Source organism: Ornithorhynchus anatinus, chromosome 5, assembly GCF_004115215.2.
Source record: "Ornithorhynchus anatinus isolate Pmale09 chromosome 5, mOrnAna1.pri.v4, whole genome shotgun sequence".
In the NCBI taxonomy this organism is placed as follows: domain Eukaryota; kingdom Metazoa; phylum Chordata; class Mammalia; order Monotremata; family Ornithorhynchidae; genus Ornithorhynchus; species Ornithorhynchus anatinus.
In genome coordinates, this window is record NC_041732.1 from 13,402,011 (window position 1) to 13,423,992 (window position 21,982).

Below are 21,982 nucleotides of genomic sequence, written 5' to 3' on the forward strand. Positions count from 1 at the left end.
GTAGCCCTCTGCTAGTCAGGTACACTTGTTAGGGGGGCTGACCCACCCTACTGGCGGCCGCCACCCCCGGAGTGGGTGATCAAGACCAGTTCAGAAGGGGTAAGGGTCAAAGAAGTTGGGGCTCTTATGGACCTGTTTGGAAAGCGCTGAGTACAGTGCTGTGCACACGGTATGCGCTCAATAAATACGATTGAATGAAAAAAGTTGGATTTTTTTTACACGGTATTTGTTAAATGCTTACGAGGTGCCTGGCACAGAACTAAGTACTGGGATAGATACACGGTAATCAGGTTCGTCACAGTCCATATCCCACGTGGGGCCATACGTCTTAATCCCCCTTTTACAGATGCGGTAACTGAGGGTCAGAGAAGTGGCTTGCCCGAGGTTACACAGACAAATGGCAGAGCTGGGATTGGAGCCCAGGTCCTCCGACTCCCAGGCCTATGCTGTACCCACCAGGCCACACTGCTGCCCCGTTTCTGTTTGTTGTGGCACACGCTGGGCCTGGAGAGTCTGGTGTTTAAGTTCTGCAGCCAATTGTAGCCCATTCAGTCCAAGCGATCAAGTTACCGGACAGTGACGGGGCACATTTTGCTCCCCTCCTCCAGCCCCTCTCGGTAGGCCTGGTGTGGGCTCAGTCCTAGAGAGAATAGGTCCCTGAAATACCGTCTGTTCCTCCTCATAACTCCTCTCTCCAGTTCACTCTTGCACTGTTAGGCGAACAAGTAGGTAAACAAGTGAAAGAGGGCAGAGGAATTGGCTGTGGCAAAGTTGTTGGGGTGTTTTGTGTGTTTTTTCTTAAATCAATGAAAGCAGTCCATGTTTGGCGATCTGACTTGGTGGCCTTCTGTCCCATCATCTTATTGAGGTATTTCTTCCTTCGTCCCCAACTCCACTGTCCAGGGATAGAGTCTGCGCTGTGGCTCTTGATCCTCTCATTCCAACAGTGGAAACTACTTGCAGGAGGCAGCGGGGGGTTGAGGATGAGGCAGGGAGTCAGGAGACCAGCGCTTTAATCCCAGCTCTGCCACTGGCCTGCTGGGTAGCCTCAGGCAAGACTCTCGACCTCTCTGGGCCTCAGTATCCTCCCCTATAATGTGGAAATAATCATGCGTATTCACACCCTCCTTTAGCACTCTATTTATTTATTTGAATGGTATAAAATACTTATTATGTGCCAGGCACTTTAGTAAGCACTGGGGGGCAGATTCAAGATCATTAGGTTGAGCAGTCTCTGTCCCTCGGGGCTCAGAGTCTTTAATCCCTCTTTTAGAGATGAGGGAACTGAGTGATTTGCCAAGTGGCAGAGCCAGGATTAGAACCCAGGTCTCCTGACTCCCAGGCTCATGTACTTTCCAGTAGGCCATGGTGCTTCTCTATAGACTCCTGTATCTGTTTGGCTCAGTTCGCTTCTTTTGACCACTTTAGTTGTAAATATGCCGTCTGTCTCCCCCATTAGAATGTAGGCTCCTCGTGGGCAGAAAGCATGTCACGTCACTATTTTGTTCTTCCCGAGCGCCACGGTACAGTGCGGTGCACTAAGTGAGCGTTCAGTATTTTTTTTAAGGCATTTGCTAAGTGCTTGATATGCTCTGCACATAGTAAATACTCACATACTATTGACTGCCAGTACTAAATGCTGGTGTAGATACAAGCTAATCAGATCGGATACAGTCCAGGTCCCACGTGGGGCTCACGGTCTTAATCCCCATTTTACAGGCGAAGTAACTGAGGCACGGGGAAGTGAAGTGACTTGACCAAGGTCACCCAGCAGGCAGGTGGCAGAGCCGGGATTAGAATCCAGGTCCTCCGACTCCCAAGCTCTTCCACTGGGCCGTGCTGCTTCCCTCACTAAAGGCTCCTCCTCCTCTGACTAGTTGTATGGTAGGAGGATGTTGGGCTAAGCTGTGGGCACTTTTGGGGAGTCTGATCGGTGTTCCCTGCTGAGGGAAGAGAAGAGGTTGATCCAAAAGTCTTTTCATTCCCGTGCCGATCTGGGCGCTGTGAGGTGGAAGAGGGGGCTGACCGTGGAGAGGGTCTTTTTGCTGTTCTTTGTTGCCAGAGTTGAGGTTTTTAATGTCCTTTGGTCTCCCCCCTCCTCCTCCCTCTCCTCATTTTCATCACTTTGGCATGATTGCAGTGTGACCGTGCTACTAATAGTTTTACAGTGGGTGAGGAGGACTCCCGCGGTTGAGACCGGAGTAAAGGGATCTTCCCTTTAAGAAGGGGGACGGGCCCCAGAAAGAGGAAATGTGTTGGTGTGTTGGTTCTCACAAATGCTCAGCATCTTTGGGTCTGGTTCTCGGCGCAGTGTTATCCGAAGGAAATTCTATTGGGAGATAAAGTGCTGTTTGCAGACAGAAGGGAGGCTATTGATCCCTGGGGCTTGTAAGACCCTTTCCGTTGTCTGAGGGGGTCATCCATTCATTTCTCTGAATACAGTGCACTGTACTGAGCCCAAAGCACATCACATTTCCTGCCCACGAGGAGTGGCTCTGGTATTCATTGAGTGCTTACTTTGTGCCGAGCACTGGGCCAGTGCTTGGGAGAGGGCAGTACAACAGAGCTGGTAGGCACGTTCCCTGCCTACAAGAAGCTTACAGTCTAGAAGGGCCACTAGACTGCAGGGTGGGCTTGGGCAAGTCACAATTCCTCTGTGCCTCAATTTCCTCCTCTTTAAAAGGGGACAAGACACCTGTTCCCTCTGCCCTCCCTTTGAGCTCCATGTGGAAGAAGGATTGTGTCTGAACTGATAATCTGGAGTCTATTTTAGCTCTTAGCACGTGAGAATGGGCATAAATGAATGCATAAGGGCAAGAGGTGGCTGAAGGGTTATCGGGGCTGAGGTACTGATGATTAGTTGGGGGAGGCTGGTTGGAGAAGTGAGTTTGAGGAGGACTTTGAAAGTGAGGAGAGCCTAGGAGGAAGCAGGGAGTTCCAGGCGTTGGCAGTGACGTGAACGAGGCAGACGGGACGAGAGTGGCGAGGATCGCCAGGAGGTGGGCTCGGGAGTGCAGCGAAACACTAATGAGCCTCAAAACCCGCCATCTTTGGATTTGTTCTAAATTGAGTAATGGATGGTTCTGATACGTTCAGAATGCCAACACGTTAAATCTTTTGAAAAGGTGGAATAATATCCAACGAAATTCTTGGGAGATTATTTTTGTGAGTGTATGAGTGCTATATTTAAAAAGCAAGTGAATACTTGAGTAGAAGTAGGCGGGATGAAATGTCACTTGAGGCCCATTAGGTGAACTGTTCTGGTCACTCTAATTTAATTTCTTTCAATAAAACAAACGTCATATTACCCGCCAACAGCCTGCTCCCAAATTCATCCAGCTTGTAATGCATCTATCCATATCCCAAACTGGGAATAAGGCAGGGGTTTTTTCGCTAATGTGGCCACTTGAGGATTTCCTTGTGCTCCCAGAGTAATAGACACCAGTAAATGTGGGTGCGGTTAGAGACGGACAGAGGCTGACTCAGACCCAGTGACGAGCAACACAATCAGTCGTACTTATTGAGCCCTTAGTGTGCACAGAATACTGTTCTAAGCGCTTGGGAGAATACAATACCACAGAGTTGGTGGACACATTCCCTACCCACCAGGAGTTTACAATCTAGTATGACAGTGGCTTCTGTGGGTTTCTACTTTGTTTCAGCATCAGCCTAATTTGTAAAAACATCAACCTAATTTGTGGCCCCGGCAAAATTTCCTTGGTGAATCATTGGGATAAAGGCCCTTAAACACCTGTTTTTACTGCACCTTAGCACCAAGTAAACACTCACATTTTCACATACTCGTTTTAAAAATCATTTAATCGGATTCCCAGCTCCATCGTTGATGCCGTAGCTCTACCTAGTTCCACACCTCTTTGTGTGTTTCCCCCAGGATTAAAGTTATTGCTCCTTGCTCAGTTGCCCGTCATTCTCAAATTTCCCTGCCAGAAGTCACCCACGGAGTTTAAACCTACTGTAGGATGAGAGAGCTGTGTGAGAATCCGCATGTGTCTCTCGAGGTCCTTTTCCCCAGGACTCTCCTACACGGAGGGTCAGGACTAGGGGCATCAGGCTGCTAAAATTGTCGCTGTCGGTGAAAAATATAAAATGGGCGAAGATCACTTGCCGTCTCAAAAGGTGTGGTGTGTCTGCTTGGGACTCTTCTTTCTAGAGGGGCAGGGCTAAATTTTACTTAACAGGGAACAGCTACAACTCCGTTTTAACTCCCCAAACTGTCCGGTGTAGTGCTGGTGATGATCATGACCGTTCTCTAACACTAAGAAGTAGCTTTTCTTCAGGTGACTGAGTGATCTTGTTTGGAAAGTGCACACCACAGTAGTTCCTCTGAGGAAACTGACTGAGACCAATGTAGTTTATGCAAATCTAGTTGCTATGGGTAGGAAACGACTTGATGACGGCATAAGACAAGTCCCTGATAAAAAGAGGGTCCTTTTCCAGTTGTTTCCCTTGACTGTTCAGGGGCTACTAAAAGCAATGCTTATCCTGTGTATTGGCCATTGAGTTTTTCATCTCTCAACAACGATAATAATAATTGTGATATTAAGCGCTTACCTTGTTGTTGAGACTGTACTAAGGGCTGGGGTAGACAAAAGATCATCAGGTCCCACAAGGGGCTCACATTCTGAATAGGAGGGATCACGGGTATTGAATCCCTGTTTTGCAGATGACGGAATTTAGGGTCTGAGAAGGCAAGTGAGTTGCCCACGGTCACACAGCAGACAAGTGGCAGAGCAGGGATTGGAGCCCAGGTCCTCCTTCCTCTTGGCCATGCTGCTTCCCCAAAAATCTCATTAAAAATGTCAATCAAGTTGCTGAGGAGAAGGATATTGCAACAGCATTTCGCCTTGATTTCTGCTAATTATGGAAGTATATTTGTCTTGGTAGCCAGTCAGGGATATTTATTGAGTACTAACTGTATGCAGAGCACTGTATTAAGAACTTGGAAGAGTGCAGTACCATCGTGTAGGTAGACACAATCCCTTGCCTAGTGTTTCCAAGTGATGGAGTTTTTTTCCCAAGTTTTTCTTTTTTAGACTAATCTCATGTCCACCAACTCTGTTGTATTGTACTCTCCCAGGCGCTTAGTACAGGACTCTGCATGCAGTAAGTGCTCAATAAATACCATTGATTGATATTTGATTTCTCAATCAGCCAATTAGGAGTTAATAATAATAATTATCGTATTAAGCGCTTACTGTGTGCCAAACACGGTTCTAAGTGCTGGGGGAGATATGGGGTAATCAGGTTGTCCCACTTGGGGCTCACAGTCTTAATCCCCATTTTACAGATGAGGTAACTGAGGCACAGAGAAGTTAAGCGACTTGCCCAAAGTCACGCAGCTGATAAGTGGCAGAGCCGGGATTAGAGCCCACGCCCTCTGACTCCCAAGCCCTGGCCCTTTCCACTAAGCCACGCTGCTTCTCCAGCGTTCTAGAAGGACCCCGAGCTTTCTGGTCATCTTCAAGCACTTCCCCTAGGTCTTGCTGGAATCCCTCTCTAGATCTGTGAGTGAGTATTTTAAAGATCATCTCATTCCAAAATGGGCTCAAATCTCTCTAGATAAACTCTCTATTCCTTGTTCCTCTTCGGTGGGGATAGCCTTTTCAGCTGGAGGGAAGCGCTCGTACAGATAGGATAGTATTACCCTGTTAGCTCATCGTAGGCAGGGAGTGTGTCTGCCAACACTGTTGCATGCATCATCCTCTCCCAAGCGCTTAGTACAGAGTTGTGCACGTAGTAAGCACTCAATAGATACCATTGATTGATTGATTAATAGACTGGAGCCTCCCGAGCTTTTGGGTTCATCGGCAGTACGGCCTGTCCATCAAGCACTCGATCCATCAGTGGTCCTTGTGATGGCCCATCCCTAGTTGGTGACCCCCTCTGTCTGGAAGTTACTGCTTGAGAATGGGTTTTGGCAAACTGCAAAAGAGAAACCAGACGAACCAGCTCATTTCCAGGCTGATTTGCTCCTTCCCGTCTGCGTATCCGTTTCCCCGGAGGTCTCTGCCCCGCAAAATGCAGTAATTGCTTAGCATTCTGCCCTCAGAACAGTCTTCAGGTGACCGGCGTGAACCCAAAGGGCCAGACCAAAGCCGCTGGGGAAGAATAACGCCCGCTAAAGCAGAATGCCGGAGCGGCCTCATGATTTACGCGACAGCAGTTTGTTCTCCGTCTCTGAATAGTTTATAGGAAGGGCAGACAAGCCTACTGGCTCCGGAAACCTCAGAGAATCACCTTTGAACAAGCACTGAACTGAGTGCTTGGCATGGAGTAGGTAGAGTGTGAAGACCGACTCTGGTGTGCTGCCTCCGCGCAAGCACGTAGGTCAGTGCTTTGCACACAGTAAGTGCTCAGTAAATAGGATTGAATGAAGGAAAGTGCTCAGTAAATAGGCTGGAGGGTAGCGGCCCAGTCGTCAGGATGTGGGCTCGGCTCTCTTAGAAGGTCGGGGATGCGTTCCCACCGAAACCCGTGATACGGCGGGTGTATGGTAGGACGCGTTTTCCCTGACCAGCTCTGGTACACGTGCACCGCTGTCCCTTCCACCACCAGTTCTAATCAACCCTCCCAGTGAAAGACACAGGTTCCGGAAGAACGTGGTCTATTTGGGATTTAGGCTGGCACAGCATTGTTATTCCGTATGGTATTACGGGGCGAGAGGGTAAGGAGGGAACTTCTGGGGGACAAAGCGACCAAGAACTAGAATAGGGCCGAAAAGGATATAGGAAAGAATGGGGTGAGAGAGATCAAGGGAGATACAATAAGGTGGAACGGACCTCGAAAGGATCTTTTAGTTAGACTGTCCTCACACTTAGCATGTCACTTTTTCTTGCTGTGGGCTTTAACTCTGTCGCTTCATGCTCTGCGAGTCTCGATTTTTAATTAAAAGTTCTTTTCACTTCTTAAATATTCCCTGGCCTTGCTTGGCCTTGCTTCGTGAAGAAGCTACAGGACTTAGGAGAAGTCAGATTTAAGGGTCTGGATGTAATTTTGGAGACCAAGATGAATGCAGCTGATCAACTTGGAGGGCTAGGACAGAGGTAAAGCTGGAATTGCTATGGTTATTGTGTGTTTCTTGCCTTTTTGCTTCTCAAGCATGACTCTGAAGAATTTTTTTTTTTTTTATGAAATTTGTTAAGCGTTTACTATGTACCAGGCACTTAACTAAGCAGTGGCCAGATAATCAGTTGGGACACAGTCCAAGTCCTACATGGGGGGCTCACAGTCTTATTCGCCCATTGTACAGATGTGGTAACTGAGACTCAGGGAGGTGAAGTGACTCGCCCAAGGTCAGACAGGGTTAGAACCGAGGTCCTCCAACTCCCTGGCCTGTGTTCTTTCCATTAGGCCACACCGATTCTCACGTGGAACGGCCTTGCCGTCCTACTTAAAGCAGTTGCCTGTCCAGAACTCATTGTTCGGGCAAGAAACACCACCAGTTCCCCTGAATAGGCAGCCTGATCCTGTCTGTGCAATTTAGAAAAGAGGGGAAAATGAAGATTGTGCGGTGGAGGGGCGGAGACAGGGAACTCTGAAAGTATAGGTCTCTCACAAAGAGTTGCACGTCTCATTCTCAAGGAATAGGGCTCTGGAAGGAGAGTGGAGGGTGGGTGGGTGAGAGTGGAGAAGAGAAAAAGAGAGAGATATTACCTGAATTTGTGCTGAATATGTTCCATGAGCTCCTCAAAAGTAGGGATCGTTGTGACCCCCTGAGGGACCAACCAGGATCGCATCTGCACACAAGTGCTTTCATACACCGTTACTACTGCTATTACTAGTACTTATTGTTTACAGGCAGAAAGCTCACTCACTTTTTATTTTAGCAAAGGCCACCTTGTACACTGTGATCAGGTGACTAGCTGGTGAATCTCCAAATGTTCAGCTAGCCTGCGTTCCCCCAGAACAGTGTCACTTTACCATCCGTAAAGCAGAGAACTGATGACGGGGGAACACGGTGGCTGGGAGAACATCTTGGATCCTTCCTCCGGGCAGCAGAAGCAACATCCCTTTATCTCCTCCAATCGGTGATACTTAATGAACACTTTCTCTGTGCACAGCACTGTATTGAGCGCTTGGGGGGAGTACAGTACCACAGTCAGCAGACCCATTCCCTGTATACAGTGAGCTCACAATTCAAGCCAGAGTTGCCATTTTAAGAGGTTTTTGTAAGCACCAGGCTGTGACGCCTGGCCCCATTATGTCTGCTGGGGGACAGAGCATGCCACTGCCTGCCTTTTTTGCTCACAGTGAATCCTGCTTCGGTTAATATATGGGCACTGAAGAGAGTTGTTCTGGAAAGGTCCTAGTGGATTCCTGGCCAGAGCATCTTGGTCTTTAGACCTTTTGTATTCCACCCAGGGGAAATCCTCAAGTGGGAATATTAAGTAGTTGCTCATTGTGGAACACCGTTCCTGCTGCTCGGACAGTGGGGCGCTTTGAGATGGAATAGGATTCATTTTTCTGGTCAGGCTTGATCGCTAGAGACTCCTAGAAAGCAGCGGGAGTGTGGACAATTCCTGCTGGGAGGAAGGGGATGGGTGAGTGAAGGGAAGGACCGTGGTGTCTGGGGGCCAAAGGGAATGAAAGCTCGTTTAGTCATCGGTTTAGGGGAGACCGAGTTGAGGATGCCAGCCCGCCAGCCCTCCTTAGCTCTGGAGGTCATTTTCTTCAACTGCTTGCGGAGAGAAAGTAGGTACCCTCGGAACTGTTTTACTTTTAAATGTGAACTTTTTAGAAGGTCTGAGAACTGCTCCTCTTATCCTTTTCCAGATCCACTTGAGTCCCTTCCAAGCAAAAGGACTCAGGGTGGGTGGTGAGGTTTGAGGGGAGTGAAAAGTCTAAATATGTATTCTGAAGTTTTTGCTTTTAAATTGTTTTGTTTTTTTGAAAGAAGTAAATGTGGTTGGAAGGCATGTGTAAAAAAACGTGAAGGTGACAGAGCTGTCTTTGAGCTTGGGGATGAGGGTGGGAGGGAACGGAGGTCTGGCTGTGCCCTGTTGGGGCTGCTGGGGTCGAAATGGCCCCCACCCCGACCCCGGGAGAAGGAACGATGGATGGCTCTAAACGTCCCCTTGTCTTCCCAGGTTTTGGGGTGCCTCCCTGAGCATGAGTTCAGAATGAAGCGGCGCTTGGATGACCAGGACTCACCTGTGTATGCGTCACAGCAGCGCCGGATCGCCAGCAGCAGCGACGCCTTCCAACACCAGCACCGGGTTCTCGCCCCCGCACCCCCCGTGTATGAGGCCGTCTCAGAAACCATGCAGTCCGCTACGGGGATCCAGTACTCCGTCACTCCCAGCTACCAGGTATGCCGCCGTGGCCGCTGCCGTGCCCTCGCTCGGGGCATGAGCCTCGGTCGGTCGTGCCGTGCCTTCCGAGGGCCGGCGCTCATCACCTCCCTCGTCCTTGCCGGCAAGAGGGGAGAGGGCTTTAGCTTCTCAGAGTGCTCCTAACCCGGTTTGGGTTAGCACAAAGTATTCGAAGCTGATTCAAAGTGCCTCTTCTCAGAAAGTTAAGACCCTGGGCTTTCAGTCAGTGGCGTTTGAGTGCTAAGAGTGTGCAGAGCACTGTACTGAGCACTTGGGAGAATACCGTACAACAGAGTTGGTAGGCCCCTTTCCTGCCTACAATGAGCTTACAGTCTAAAGGATGAGCTTCTCACCCACCCCATTATTTTTTATTATAAATAATAATGTTATTATTGGGCGCAGAAGGACCTGGCTTCTGATCCTGGCTCTGGCACTTGTCTGCTGTGTGACCTTCGGTAAATCACTCGACTTCTCTGTGCCTCAGTTCCCTCATCTGTAAAATGGGGATTAAGACCGTGAGCCCCATGTGGGACATGGACTGTATCCAATGTGATTTTCTTGAATCTGCCTCAGCACTTAGTTACTATGCTTGGCACATAGTAAGCGCTGAAATACCATTTTAAAAAGGGGATATTTATAAAGCGCCTTCCGTGTGCAAAGGTAGTTAGGTGGATACAGATCCTACCCTAAATGGGGCTCCCAGGCTAAGTATGACAAATATATCCCCTTTGTAATAGGATGGCTTATACTCTGTAGCCTGTTCCCTAACCATACCCCCCTCCACCCCGCAGCAGGGAACGGGTCTGCTGATTCTATTGGATTGTGCTCTCCCAAGTGCTTAGTACCGTGCACATAGTAAGCGCTCAATAAATACAATCGATTTGACAGCCCAGGGAGAATCCAGGTGCAGTGGGAGATGGGGATGACTTTTGCCTTCTCTCTTGAACCAACCTTAAAATCTGGGCCCATTGGGTGCCAGTGGCAGGCAGGGTACATACTGTCCCAGCTCCTGCCTTTCCACTGAAATGGAAAGGCTACCGCATTTCCCGCTGGGCTCGTTAAACACCCCCTAAACCTTCTCCCCGTGGTCTTCGTCCTGGGGAGAGACGCCCCTCTGCTGGCCAGAAGTGACCCAGCCCTAATCATTCAAAGGTGTCAGGCTCCTGTTTGAATGTAATAAAGCATCAAAATAACCCATTGGATTTGGAAGTGTTCCGGTGTTCATTTTACATTTTGGCAGAGGGAGACCGGGGGTGCCATTGATCCTTGCCAAACATCCCAGGGCTGAGGATTGAGAAAGGCCCCATCTATCATGTAGGGTTTCTGTAGCCTAGTAAATAGTTATTAATAACAACAATAATAGTATTACTGATAATACTAGTATTTGTTAAGCACTTGACTCCCGAGTGGTATTTGTTAAGCATGTACCATGTTCGTTCATTCAGTCGTATTTATCGAGCGCTTACTGTGTGCAGAGCTCTGTACTAAGCGCTTGGGAAAGTACAGTACAACAGTAAACAGTGACATTCCCTGCCCACGACGAGCTTACAGTCTAGAGGCTGGGAGACAGACATCAATACAAATAAATAAAATTATAGATTTGTACATAAGTGCTGTGAGGATCGGGGGGAAGATCATACGGAGCAAGTCAGGGTAATCAGAAGGGCAGGTACTGTGCTAAGCACTGGGGTAGATACAAAATTGGCAGGTCCGACACGGGGCTCACAGTCTAAGGAAGAAGAACAGGCATTATTATTATGGCACTTTTTAAGCACTTGCTGTGTGCCAAACACTCTTCTAAGTACTGGAGTAGATACACGCTAATTAGGTTGGACACAGTCCCCATCCCACATGGGGCTCACAGTCTAAGGAGGAAATAGGATTTGATCCTTATTTTGCAGATGAAGGAACTGGGCTGAGAGGAGTTAAAGAACTTATAAATACAATTGTTTGACATGCCCAAGGTCATACAGCAGATAAGTGGTGGAGCCAGGATTAGAACCTAGGTCCTCTGACTCCCTGTCCTGTGCCCTTTCCATTAGACCATGCTACCTTACTAATAAGGTGACATCCTTTTTTGGTAAGAGGTTAATTTCTGGGAGCAGGAAAGGACATGGTCATTCATGCTCATAAAATGCTTCAGGACATTCCGCTAGCTGGCTGAGCACTCCCCTGTTGGTGGGGTAGTGGGGGTGGGGAGGGATAGAGAGATGAGCTTTGGAGCTGCCTCTTGGCAACTTTAATGGTGATAAGGGGAATGTGGAAGACAAAGCAAAGTGTTGTGGATCTTAATAATTGTAATAATAATTGAGATATTTGTTGAGCCCCCACTAGGTACCAAGGTATGTATTAAGCGCTGGGGGAGATAGGTTGGCCCTGACCCTGTCCCAGACAGGGTTTAGAGTCCAAGGAGCAGGAAGAACAGGTATTGAATCCCCATTCTACAAGTGAGGAAATTGAGGCTCAGAGAAGGGAAGTGACTTGTCCGGGATCCCCCAGCTGGCAAGTGGTGGAGCTGAAATAAGAACTCAGGTCCCCCGATTCCCAGGCCTGTGCCCTCTCTACTAGGCCAGCCTCCTTCTCGTGTATTTGCTGAAATGGAGGGGGGAAAGAAAAGAGGCATTTTCTTCATTAATACTTGGTTAGCAGTACAAGTAGGGTGGGTCGGTTATTGCCGCGTAGGCCTGTTGCAGTTTTGCCAGTTTGGCGGGGGGCGGGATGGGGGTGGGGTGCTACTGGGGTCAGAGGTAGTTTTGTAGATCGGCCTCTTGGGCTTGCGGTTGGGAAAGAAACCTCCCATCAGGTGCTCAGGGTTCTGAAGTCGGCCGTTGGTGTCCTCTCCCTCCTAGGTGTCAGCTGTACCCCAAGGTTCAGGAAGTCACGGGCCCACCATCGCAGCGGTTCACAGCGGCCATCACCACCCAACCCCGGTCCAGCCTCACGGAGGACAGGTGGTTCCAAGCCACGCTCACTCGACCCCACCGGCAGCGCCGGTGCAAGGGCAGCAGCAGTTCCAGAGGCTTAAGGTAACCGGCTAGGCTTCGGGGCTGTCGTACGAAGTGGAGAGGTGTGCCGTACAGTGGATGTGGCTAGGCTGTGGATCTCAGACCCCTCCCCGTTCCCCCTCCCGCTCCCCCTCTTCCCCTTTCCCCTCCTCTCTCTCCCCTTCCTCCTCCCCTGCAGAGTAGGAACCGGGTACTCCTAGGTTCAGTCAGATCCAGGGATTGTGACCCACCATTCCTAGGTGATACGGGATCATTAGCATGGCTTCCTCCTGCAAGCGTTGAGATCCGTCGCATTTATTGAGGGTGTATTGCGTGCACTAAGCAGAAAGTGCAGTAAGCGCTTGGGGGAGCGTGACGTGATAGAGTTGCTACACGTTCTTCCACACAGAATTGCAATTTGGTGTCTGACCTCCAGGCGTTAGTAGATGTGGGGGAAAACCCGGGTAGGTATTTTGGGGAATGCGTTCTGGATTTGGCAGTAAGGGGAGGAACACTTTATTCAATGGCGGCTTAAAAGTGTTTTGTTCATCTTTGTGTTTTGGCTATTGAAAATAAAATACATCCAATGGGAATTCTAGGCAGATCAACCGGTTACCATCTTCCTGCGTCTGCCGTTCCTTTTGATTTACTGAAAGTATTAATTAGAGCATTTGCAGTGGCGACACTTTATCCTGGTTGTGAAAATCTTTTCATTGTAGCCCAATTTGGCTCACTTATTAAAACTTTCCTTAAGGCTGACATTTTCCACATTCTCCAGTAATTATGAAGCACCACCAGAATGCCGTGGGCCTTGCCGAGAACCTCACTCTAATATTATCTTGTAATCGTATTACTCTTTTCCTCGCTTCCGAGCCTGAATAGCTCAACTGGCTGGAATCAAAAGTTCATTCTTAGTGAGGCATGTGACCCCTTCTGGGGACTCCTTAAGGGAAAACACACTAAGACACCGCTCCCTTTGAGAAAGTAGAGAATTTTCACTCTCTTCAGCTTCACCCTTCAGAACTGCACCGCCCATCCAGAAGGCCTCTGAAGAGAATCAGCCGGTGGTATTTATTGAGTGCTTACCGTGTGCCGAGTCCTGCAGTAGGCACTGAGAGAGAGCAACGGGACAGAAGAATTGGCGGGCATGTTCCCTGTCCACCAGGAACTCACAGAAGTTGGCTTTCTTTTTGCCCGTTCTCGAATCCTCCCTTTCACGGATGATTGCGTTCGATAGCCGTCTGAACCTTAAGCCGCTCCTCTGCTTCCAAACCCGGGGCTTTTACATCCTATTTTCCTCCATTCAGACCTGGTAGTAGTGAACGTGAGTCAGATGGCCACTGGAGAACATTTCCGCTTCTCCTCCGTGCCGATGTAAAAGTAGCATATCTGCCCTGAGGTGTGCAGAATAGGCAGAGCCTTCAGGGGCATTTTCTCTGTGGGGGAAACGGAAGGATTTAAGCACATTTCTTGAAGGACACACGTATAATGTGATGAAAATCTCTCCCACTTACTGATCTTTTTTCTGCCAGGATTCTTCTGTGGCATTTCCTCATCCTCAAGCTCCGGGAGATGATGCTGGAAAAAAAAAAGGAGGGTAGGATGAGTGCATGAATGTTGCTCGAAGGAACTTGACGTCGTAATTGTTTTTTTGTATTCCTATCCCTGCTGCTATCACAGAGGAGCTGGAAATACTTTTAAAAGGAAATAGAAGCTGTAGACCCTCCATCTGATCATTACAAAGCACCCTGGAGAAGGCTCAGAAATAGCCACACAATAAATTTAAGTGTTTGGTGTTTTAATTGGAACTGGGACAGAAGAAAACGGATGATTGCTAGCTAGGTCAGAGGATGTCCAAGCCTAGAATGAGACCTAGAGTTTCTCATTCTCGGGACTTAACTCAGAGTAGAATATGGTCCCCAAGCCCAGCTATTTGTTAAAACATCTTTCTTAACAAGAAGGGAATAAACTGACTTGCCGTGCCTCTTAACATCATGAAAGTGACCCTACCCTCATCTGGTATTATTTTGCTACCTTAGAGTTCTCAAGTGTTGTTCCAGGAGTCGATGATGTCTGTGTTGCTCTTTGTCCCTCTTGCGGATTAGTAAGATGAGGCGGGTTGTCCGTCACTTGGGCTTCTTTAGTGTTTATTATTTGCCGAGTGCCCGCACCCAGGCATATTCAGGAAGTTCGTTTTACCGTCAGCAAGGCGTGTCACCGGAACCCCAAGCACCTGAACAGCCTTCCAACTCACTAGCTCGTAAAATCATCAGCCTTTCTGGAGTTGACCAGATTTTCTGTGTTTAGGGAGCACATTATTCAGCTGAGAGCCTCTTCCAAGAAATCTGAAGGTGGCAGGAACTAAATTAGTCAAATCAAAGAACATCTGTTCTTTGCCCATCAGGAATTTCTAGAGGCGGACGAGCAGAAACAAGCATCTAATGGTGGTTTTGAATAGGACTACGGCTCCATCGGTCTGTGGCCATGGATGAAATTTTTCCGGGAAGAGCGTCTTGTTTTCTTGTGCCTCCTGGTCCAGGAGGTGCAGAAGAATCAGAGTCGTCGAGAGGATCTTGGGACCCATTATTATGATTATTGTGTGCTTACTCTGTGTCAAGCACTATTCTAAGTGCTGGAAAAGATACAAGTTAGACCGTAAACTCATAGTGGGAAGGGAATGTGTCTATAGTTATATTGTACTCTCCCAAGTGCTTAGTATAGTGCTTTGCACACAGTAAGCATTCGATAAGTAGGATCGAATGAATGAAGTTAATCCGGTCGGATGTGGTCCCCTTCCCATGTGAGGCTCACAGTGTAATGGGGAGGGAGAACAGGAATTAGCCATCTAATCCATCCCTCTGCTTCTAGGCATCATTTCTCCCAAATCAGCCTGAGATGGGAATCTACAGAATTCTTTTTCTACAGTTTTCCCGAGAAGAACAGTTTGAAGTCTCTCTTGGGCACCCATTATTGAGTCATCAACCCTTACTTCCAGGGCATCTTTTCTATAACATAAATCCTCCATGCTTCGACTTTAGCCCATTTTCTGCTCTTGCCTTAGTTGAGGTGGAAGATTAGTTGGGCCCATCCGGTTGCCATACCCGAAGACATGTATCAAAGTTTCCTTGGGCCTGCTCTTCTACAGACTGACTGATGGCAGTCCCTCGAGCTTGTCTCCGAGTGTCTCTTTGGGACTGTCTTGAGAGTCCCTCTTGGGCTCCGGAGTGCTTTGAAGTCGTAGGGCCCAGAAACCCGAACCCAGAACTTGGGAAGGGACCTGGCCAGGGCTGCGAGCAGTGGGCAGTCGATCATCCCTGCTGCTCTCCTATTTGGGCCATTTTTATAACTGGCTATATGCTGGATTCCTGGGAGCCAGGCTGGTCTCACACAGAGGGAGTTCGAGTCTTGCACTTACGCAGATTCTTCGAATCCCTCCAATTAGGGCCCAACACTCTGAAGTTTCTTCTTGCTTTCCGAGCTGCGGGTCAATCTCCGGGCCGGCCTCAATGTGAATTGAGCCACTTCCAGTTTCTTCAGGCAAAGGATCCGGAAATCACTGATTAATATACCAGTCGGAAAGGGAACCTTTGAGGAAGTAGTCGTGGTTCAGGTCAAAAATATTTCTGTGTGTTTCCTTTTTTTCAGGTCCGAGCCGACCACGAACGTTGGTCTCCTTCATTATTATTGGGCATGGAGCTGTTTGGCTGAAATTCCTAATGCTGTGTTGGTTTCTACCTCCATTTCTTTTCCTAGGTTTTCGTACACCCCTACCCGTGTTGGTTTGCAAAGACAGATTTCTCTCTCGTGTTGCTTGCCTTGTGTTAACTGTGAGCTTGAACGTTGCTCTAGGTGGAGGATGCCCTGTCTTACCTTGACCAGGTGAAGCTACAGTTTGGGAGTCAGCCTCAAGTCTATAATGATTTTTTGGACATCATGAAGGAATTTAAATCACAAAGGTAAGAAGTGCTTACAGCCTGTTCTCCTGGATGTGTTTTGTGAGGGAGGAGGGAGGGCGAAAGGGTGGGGGCAGCTGGGGAGGGGGCGGGGAGGGGGAGAAGCACCTGCCCCTGTGTCATAGCCAAGTTTGACGCCCCCTTTAAACCAAGTGTCCCCCAGGGCTTGGTATATATCGAAGGAGGGAATCAGGGTCCCTCATCGGGTCCCTCATTGGTGGGTCCAGGTTGTTTGAATCCGGATTGATTTCCCACACTTTGTCATTTAGGTGCAGTTCACAAGTAATTCACTTGGGCTGCGTAGACAGCATGGCCATAAACGGGAAGCAGCGTGGCCTAGTGGAAAGAGCACTGGCCTGGGAGTCAGCGGACCTGGGTTCCAATCCCGGCTCTGCCGCTTGCCGGCTGTGTGACTTTGGGCAAGTCTCTTCTCGGTGCCTCCGTTTCCTCTCTGTAAAACGGGGACTAGACACCTTAGGCTGGGAACCCCATATGGGACAGGGACTGTGTCTGACCAGATTGTTTTATATCTACCCTGGTGCTTAGCACAGTGCTTGACATGTAGTAAGCACTTAACAGATACCAAGATTAGCGCTTAGAACAGTGCTCGGCACATAGTAAGCGCTGAACAAATTCCATTGTGATTATTGTTATCGGTCCTAGAAGCGAGTTTTGGTCTTCAGGTTAGTCTTGATTAGAAAAGTGGGTTTCTCATGTTTTAGTTTGTGTGTCCTGACTTTGGCTGATTCTCTGGAGTCACGTACCTCAAAGTTATGATGAGGATTCCTTGAATCAAGCATTCATTTAATCTTCACTTAATTCCTGGAAAGGTACTTGGCAAAGAGCTATTGTGCATGGGGAAATGTGTATCCCTTATTTGTTTTTTTCTTCTGGTAATTTCCCTCCTGCGAGTCCTAGATAGAAATGCAAAAGTTGTATTGCCTCTTTTGTGGTTTTTAAAAAAAAAAATGTCGTCAGCAGCAGACGAGGGACTCCGCCACTTGCCTGCGGTGTGACCTTGGACAAGTCACTTAACTTCTCTGTGCCTCATCTGATCTCTCGTCTGTAAAATGAGGTCCGAGCGTCTATGGGGAACGGACCGTGTCCAACCTGATTATCTCGTGTCTACCCCAGCACTTATTACAGTGCCTGGAACATAGTGAGCGCTTAACAAGTACCATAAAAAATAGAGGGTCGGGGAGGGAGGGGAGAGTTCACCCTGACTGGCAGTTCGGGCTCGGGTCTGTGGTAAACGTGTCACTCTCCTTTCGTGTGTCTGTGTCCTCTTCAGCATCGACACTCCGGGAGTGATCAGTCGCGTGTCCCAACTGTTCAAGGGGCATCCCGACTTGATCATGGGCTTCAACACCTTCTTGCCCCCTGGCTACAAGATTGAGGTGCAGACGAACGACATGGTGAACGTGACGACGCCGGGCCAGGTTCACCAGATCCCCACCCACGGGCTCCAGCCCCAGCCCCCGGCCCAGCCCCCGCATCCATCCCAGCCTCCTCAGCAGTCCACCCCCACCCCAGCCCAACCGGCACCTCAGCCGACACCTGCCAAAGTCAGCAAGGTAAAAACGCGCAAACAATCAAAAAAACCCAACTCGGGGAAGTGGCCATTCTCTGGTGGGGGGTGGGGGGTGGGGAAGACACATCCATCTGGGACGCTCCTTCCTCGAGTCCCTTGGTACCGTGCTCACCCGGGTAAGTCAAGCCCCAGACGGGGCCGGAGTGGTTTCGTTTCTTCAGGGAGCTGCACCTTTCATGAGGGCTCGATCCGATTTTCTGTTCTGGTGTCGGTTGGTTGTTTTTATTTAGCGCTTACTATGTGCAGAGCACTATGCTAAGCGCTTGGGAGAATACAACAATAAACAGACACGTTCCCTGCCCACAGCGAGCTTGGTCTAGACGGGGAGAAAGACATGAACGGGAAGGAATGTCTTGAAGAAGACACCACTCCCAGCTGAGACGATTTCTCTTCCCGAGGATCCGCTTCTTGTATGTCCCGGGATCGTAGGTCATGAGACGCAGTGCAGCCTAGTGGATAGAGCGTGGGCCTGGGACTCGGGACCTGGGTTCAAATGCCGGATCCATCACCTGTCTGCTGGATCCTCTTGGGCGAGTCACTTCACTTTCTGGGCCTTTTTTTTTCCTTATCTGCAAAATGGGGGTCCAGTATCTGTTCTCCCTTCACCTTAGGCTTTGACCCTCATGTGATCAGGGACTGGGATTGACCCGATTTAGCTTGTTTCTACCCCAGTGCTTAGAACGGTGCTGGACACATAGTAAGCACACAGCGGGCACTATAGTCATCACCGGAGCTGTGACTCTGTGTTGGTTTAGAGAGGCTGCCTCGCTCTGGATGATGCTTGTAGCGGGCAGTCAGGTTGTCCTGCACACATTAAACGGCTACCAGTGCAGTGAAAGTGTTGTGAGGAGGTGTCCGGCTACTCAAATTAATCAAAGCCGATGCCACGGATGAAGTGGCTTGGTGGTGGTCTTGGGTCTAAAAAGCCTTTTTAAAATCTTTGTCTGTGATCTCCTGTCCCAACTTTCATAAAACTGGGGGAGATTTCACGGGAGAAGGGACATCAAATATATAGATTAAAAATGGGACCGTGTCCCCCTCTTCTGTCCTCATCTCTCTTCCCGACAAGTTTGTGACAGAAAAAGAGAACTTTCATAACCCCTTCAGTATGCCTGTCCTGTGGTGATGTGGGGGTATGGTGGGGACGCAAACTTGAGTCTCCCTGATGCAGGCCAAAATAGACTCAGGTCAAACTTGAGTTTTCTAGGCTCCTCGATGAGCGAATGATGAAGGACATGGCTGTACTCGGGATGAGAGCCCGGCTTCGGAAACGGGAGCGGGTTCAGTCAAACGGACTGCGATACCCGTTTCCGAGGGAAACGTCGACTGTCGTCTTTGCAGCCCTCCCAGCTCCAGGCCCACGCGCCCACCAGCCAGCAGAGTCCCGGGATCCCACCATATGCATCTCCGCGATCTCCACCCGTCCAGCCTCACACTCCCGTGACAATCTCCCTGGGAACGGCCCCGTCCTTGCAGAACAATCAGCCGGTGGAGTTCAACCATGCCATCAACTACGTGAACAAGATCAAGAACCGGTTTCAGGGCCAGCCGGACATCTACAAAGCGTTCCTGGAGATTTTGCACACCTATCAGGTGAGCTGTCAGTCCCACAAGCATGCTGCGGCACCAGCCCCTTGGAGACCAGGCTCGAGCCCCCTGTCTGAGGGACTCTGGTGACCTGACTGGACACCAGGCCTCCTGCCTTCTGAAGATTCTTTGGAAGTTGTGGTTCTGTCGGAGTGAAAGGACTGAGGGCATATAGCAGATGCTTAGAGAGGTGACTTTTACAGTGCGGTTAAACTTGGGTGGGAGGAATTTCTTCACCATCTGGATTATGGTCAGTTGACTCTTTCATCAATTGGTGGTATTTACAGAGCGCTTATTGTGTGCATAGCACTGTACTGAGTGCCTGGGGAAGGAGAGTGGGGGACCCGATCCCTGCCTGGGAGGAGCTTGCATTTTAGAAGGTCCCCCCTTTTTTCCCCATCCCCCATGTTGAGTGACCACCCTAATTCTGCAGGGGAGCTAAGAGTTAGTATCTCCTGCTCCCATTTATTGACCGAAAACCTGGCAGTGGAGACAGAAACGAATAACTCAAACTCTTCTGAGCAGTTGGTCTACGTCTTGACTGCTGATGCCTGATAAATGGGAGCGGAAGCAGCAGCGGCAATAAGTGAGCCCCTTCACGGTGCCATGCACCGAACTGTGGCTGGGGAATGGGGGTGGAGACTGTTGGAGTCAGTCATTGATTTTTACCCCGCCCCTCCAAAACTGACCTCCTTCTGACAGAAAGAACAACGGAATGCCAAGGAAGCAGGAGGAAACTACACCCCAGCGTTGACCGAGCAAGAGGTGTATGCCCAGGTAGCCCGCCTCTTTAAGAACCAGGAAGATCTGCTCTCTGAGTTTGGGCAGTTCCTGCCGGATGCCAACAGCTCAGTGGTAAGTTTTCATTCCGCCACAGCAGAACTGCTTGCAGTTGTCAAGTTGGAGGTGTAAGAGACCTGGGAGCGGGAGGGGAATTATCCAAGGGAAGCAGCGTGGCCTAGTGGAAAGAGCACGGGCCTGGGAGTTGGAAGACCTGGGTTTTAACCCTGGCTCTGCCTCTCATCTGCTGTGTGACCTTGGGCAACTCACTTCTCCGTGCCTCAGTTTCCTCATATGTAGAATGGGGATTAAGACTGTGAGCCCTACCTGGAACAGGAACTGTGTCCAACCTGATTAGTTTGTATCTAGCCCAGCGCTTAGTACGGTGTCTGGCACATAGTAAACACATAACGAATACCACAAAATACAAATTCTTCATTTATCAGGCCAGATGGGGTGGAAGGGCATACTTCTGTCCAACTACTTGTGTTGGGGTGGAGGGGAAAGAAAATCAACGGTTTATTTTATTTAAATCATTATGAAGTCTGTCTTCTCTTGCGTGGACTGTCTCCCGGCCCCAATTTGTGATCCCTAATGGTAGTTGCTCTTTTTCGATCAGTTACTGAGCAAGACGACGGCGGAGAAAGTTGAGTCCGTGCGCAATGACCACGGGGGCACAGTGAAGAAGCCGCAGCTGAACAACAAGCAGCAAAGGCCCAACCAGAATGGCTGTCAGATCCGTCGCCACTCGGGACCCGGAACGACTCCGCCCGTGAAGGTGAGGCGGTTGGTTGCTTGAGGTGGGGTCCCCAGGCCCCTCTCCGGATCCAGCCCCAGGCCAGGGGTGCAGAGCGGAAGACGCAAGGATTAGAGCACTCGCGCCTTGTTCAACCGCAACCCGTGTTCCCAGTCGGTGTTTGGGCTCGAACTGGATTTGGGAATTCCAAAAACGTGCTGCTGCGTAATGGAAGGAGCCTGCATTACCCACACCCACGGGGTCGGAATGGGGGCTGCTAACTGCCGGGCGAGTTTTCCTGAAAGCCAGTCTTCAGAACTGGCAGGTGTCAGGTTCCGGGGGGAACCGGCTGGATGTAGTTCCCTGGCTGACCCAGAGATCTTCAGAGAATCTGTAGGAACCCAACTCGGCGGTGGGCAGGCCGGTATTTTCCTCCTGCGGGTGTTAAGGGCGGAACTTAGCATGAGGGCAGCACACGCCACCCTGGTCTTTGGGAGGATGCGACTCTGTCCTCATACACGGTGGAAACTCTCTCTCCCTTTGATTGACGGTGGTGGTCTCCTCGCAGAAAAGTAGCTCCCCTCCCTTGAGTACACTGCAACCATGGGAGACCCCAGAATGATGTCCTTTTGGGAATATTATTGTTTTGAATCGCAAAATGGAATCTCCATGGAAGGAGTGGAAGTACCTGTGTGGACTGTGGTGACCCCGGTGCTTGAGGTGATAGCGATTCATTTTTTCAAGGCGGGTCAGGTCGAGGGAGCTGAGCGACCGTAACCAAATGAGTTGTTCTGCAAATCAGGGCTGACACTCTGTTCGTTGCTAAGACTTTCCCCAAATTAAGGATCATTCATTTGTGGCTCCTTTAATGATTTCAGATTCAACAGCCAAGCCCAGCCCTTTGGTGGCCTGCATTTTGGCATTGGGCTGATCTTTCTGGTTTTGTGGATGTGGATTTCCCAAAGAGTGTGCCTTAGTGTGTTAACTTTTGGCTCAACAGGCGTTCCCCCTCTTATTTA

At 49.5% G+C, this 21,982-nt stretch overlaps 1 protein-coding gene across 1 annotated transcript in view; it reads left to right on the top strand.

The window, feature by feature from the left end:
- Nucleotides 1-21,982, top strand: part of SIN3A (SIN3 transcription regulator family member A) — a 60,585-nt gene that overhangs the window by 13,631 nt on the left and 24,972 nt on the right. Inside the window, exons 2-8 of the mRNA XM_029065512.2 lie at nucleotides 9,108-9,329; nucleotides 12,182-12,358; nucleotides 16,166-16,272; nucleotides 17,561-17,843; nucleotides 19,202-19,453; nucleotides 20,150-20,302; nucleotides 20,847-21,005. Coding sequence (XP_028921345.2) covers nucleotides 9,141-9,329; nucleotides 12,182-12,358; nucleotides 16,166-16,272; nucleotides 17,561-17,843; nucleotides 19,202-19,453; nucleotides 20,150-20,302; nucleotides 20,847-21,005 — 1,320 coding nt within the window. The 5' untranslated portion in view covers nucleotides 9,108-9,140. The remainder of the gene's footprint in view (nucleotides 1-9,107; nucleotides 9,330-12,181; nucleotides 12,359-16,165; nucleotides 16,273-17,560; nucleotides 17,844-19,201; nucleotides 19,454-20,149; nucleotides 20,303-20,846; nucleotides 21,006-21,982) is intronic.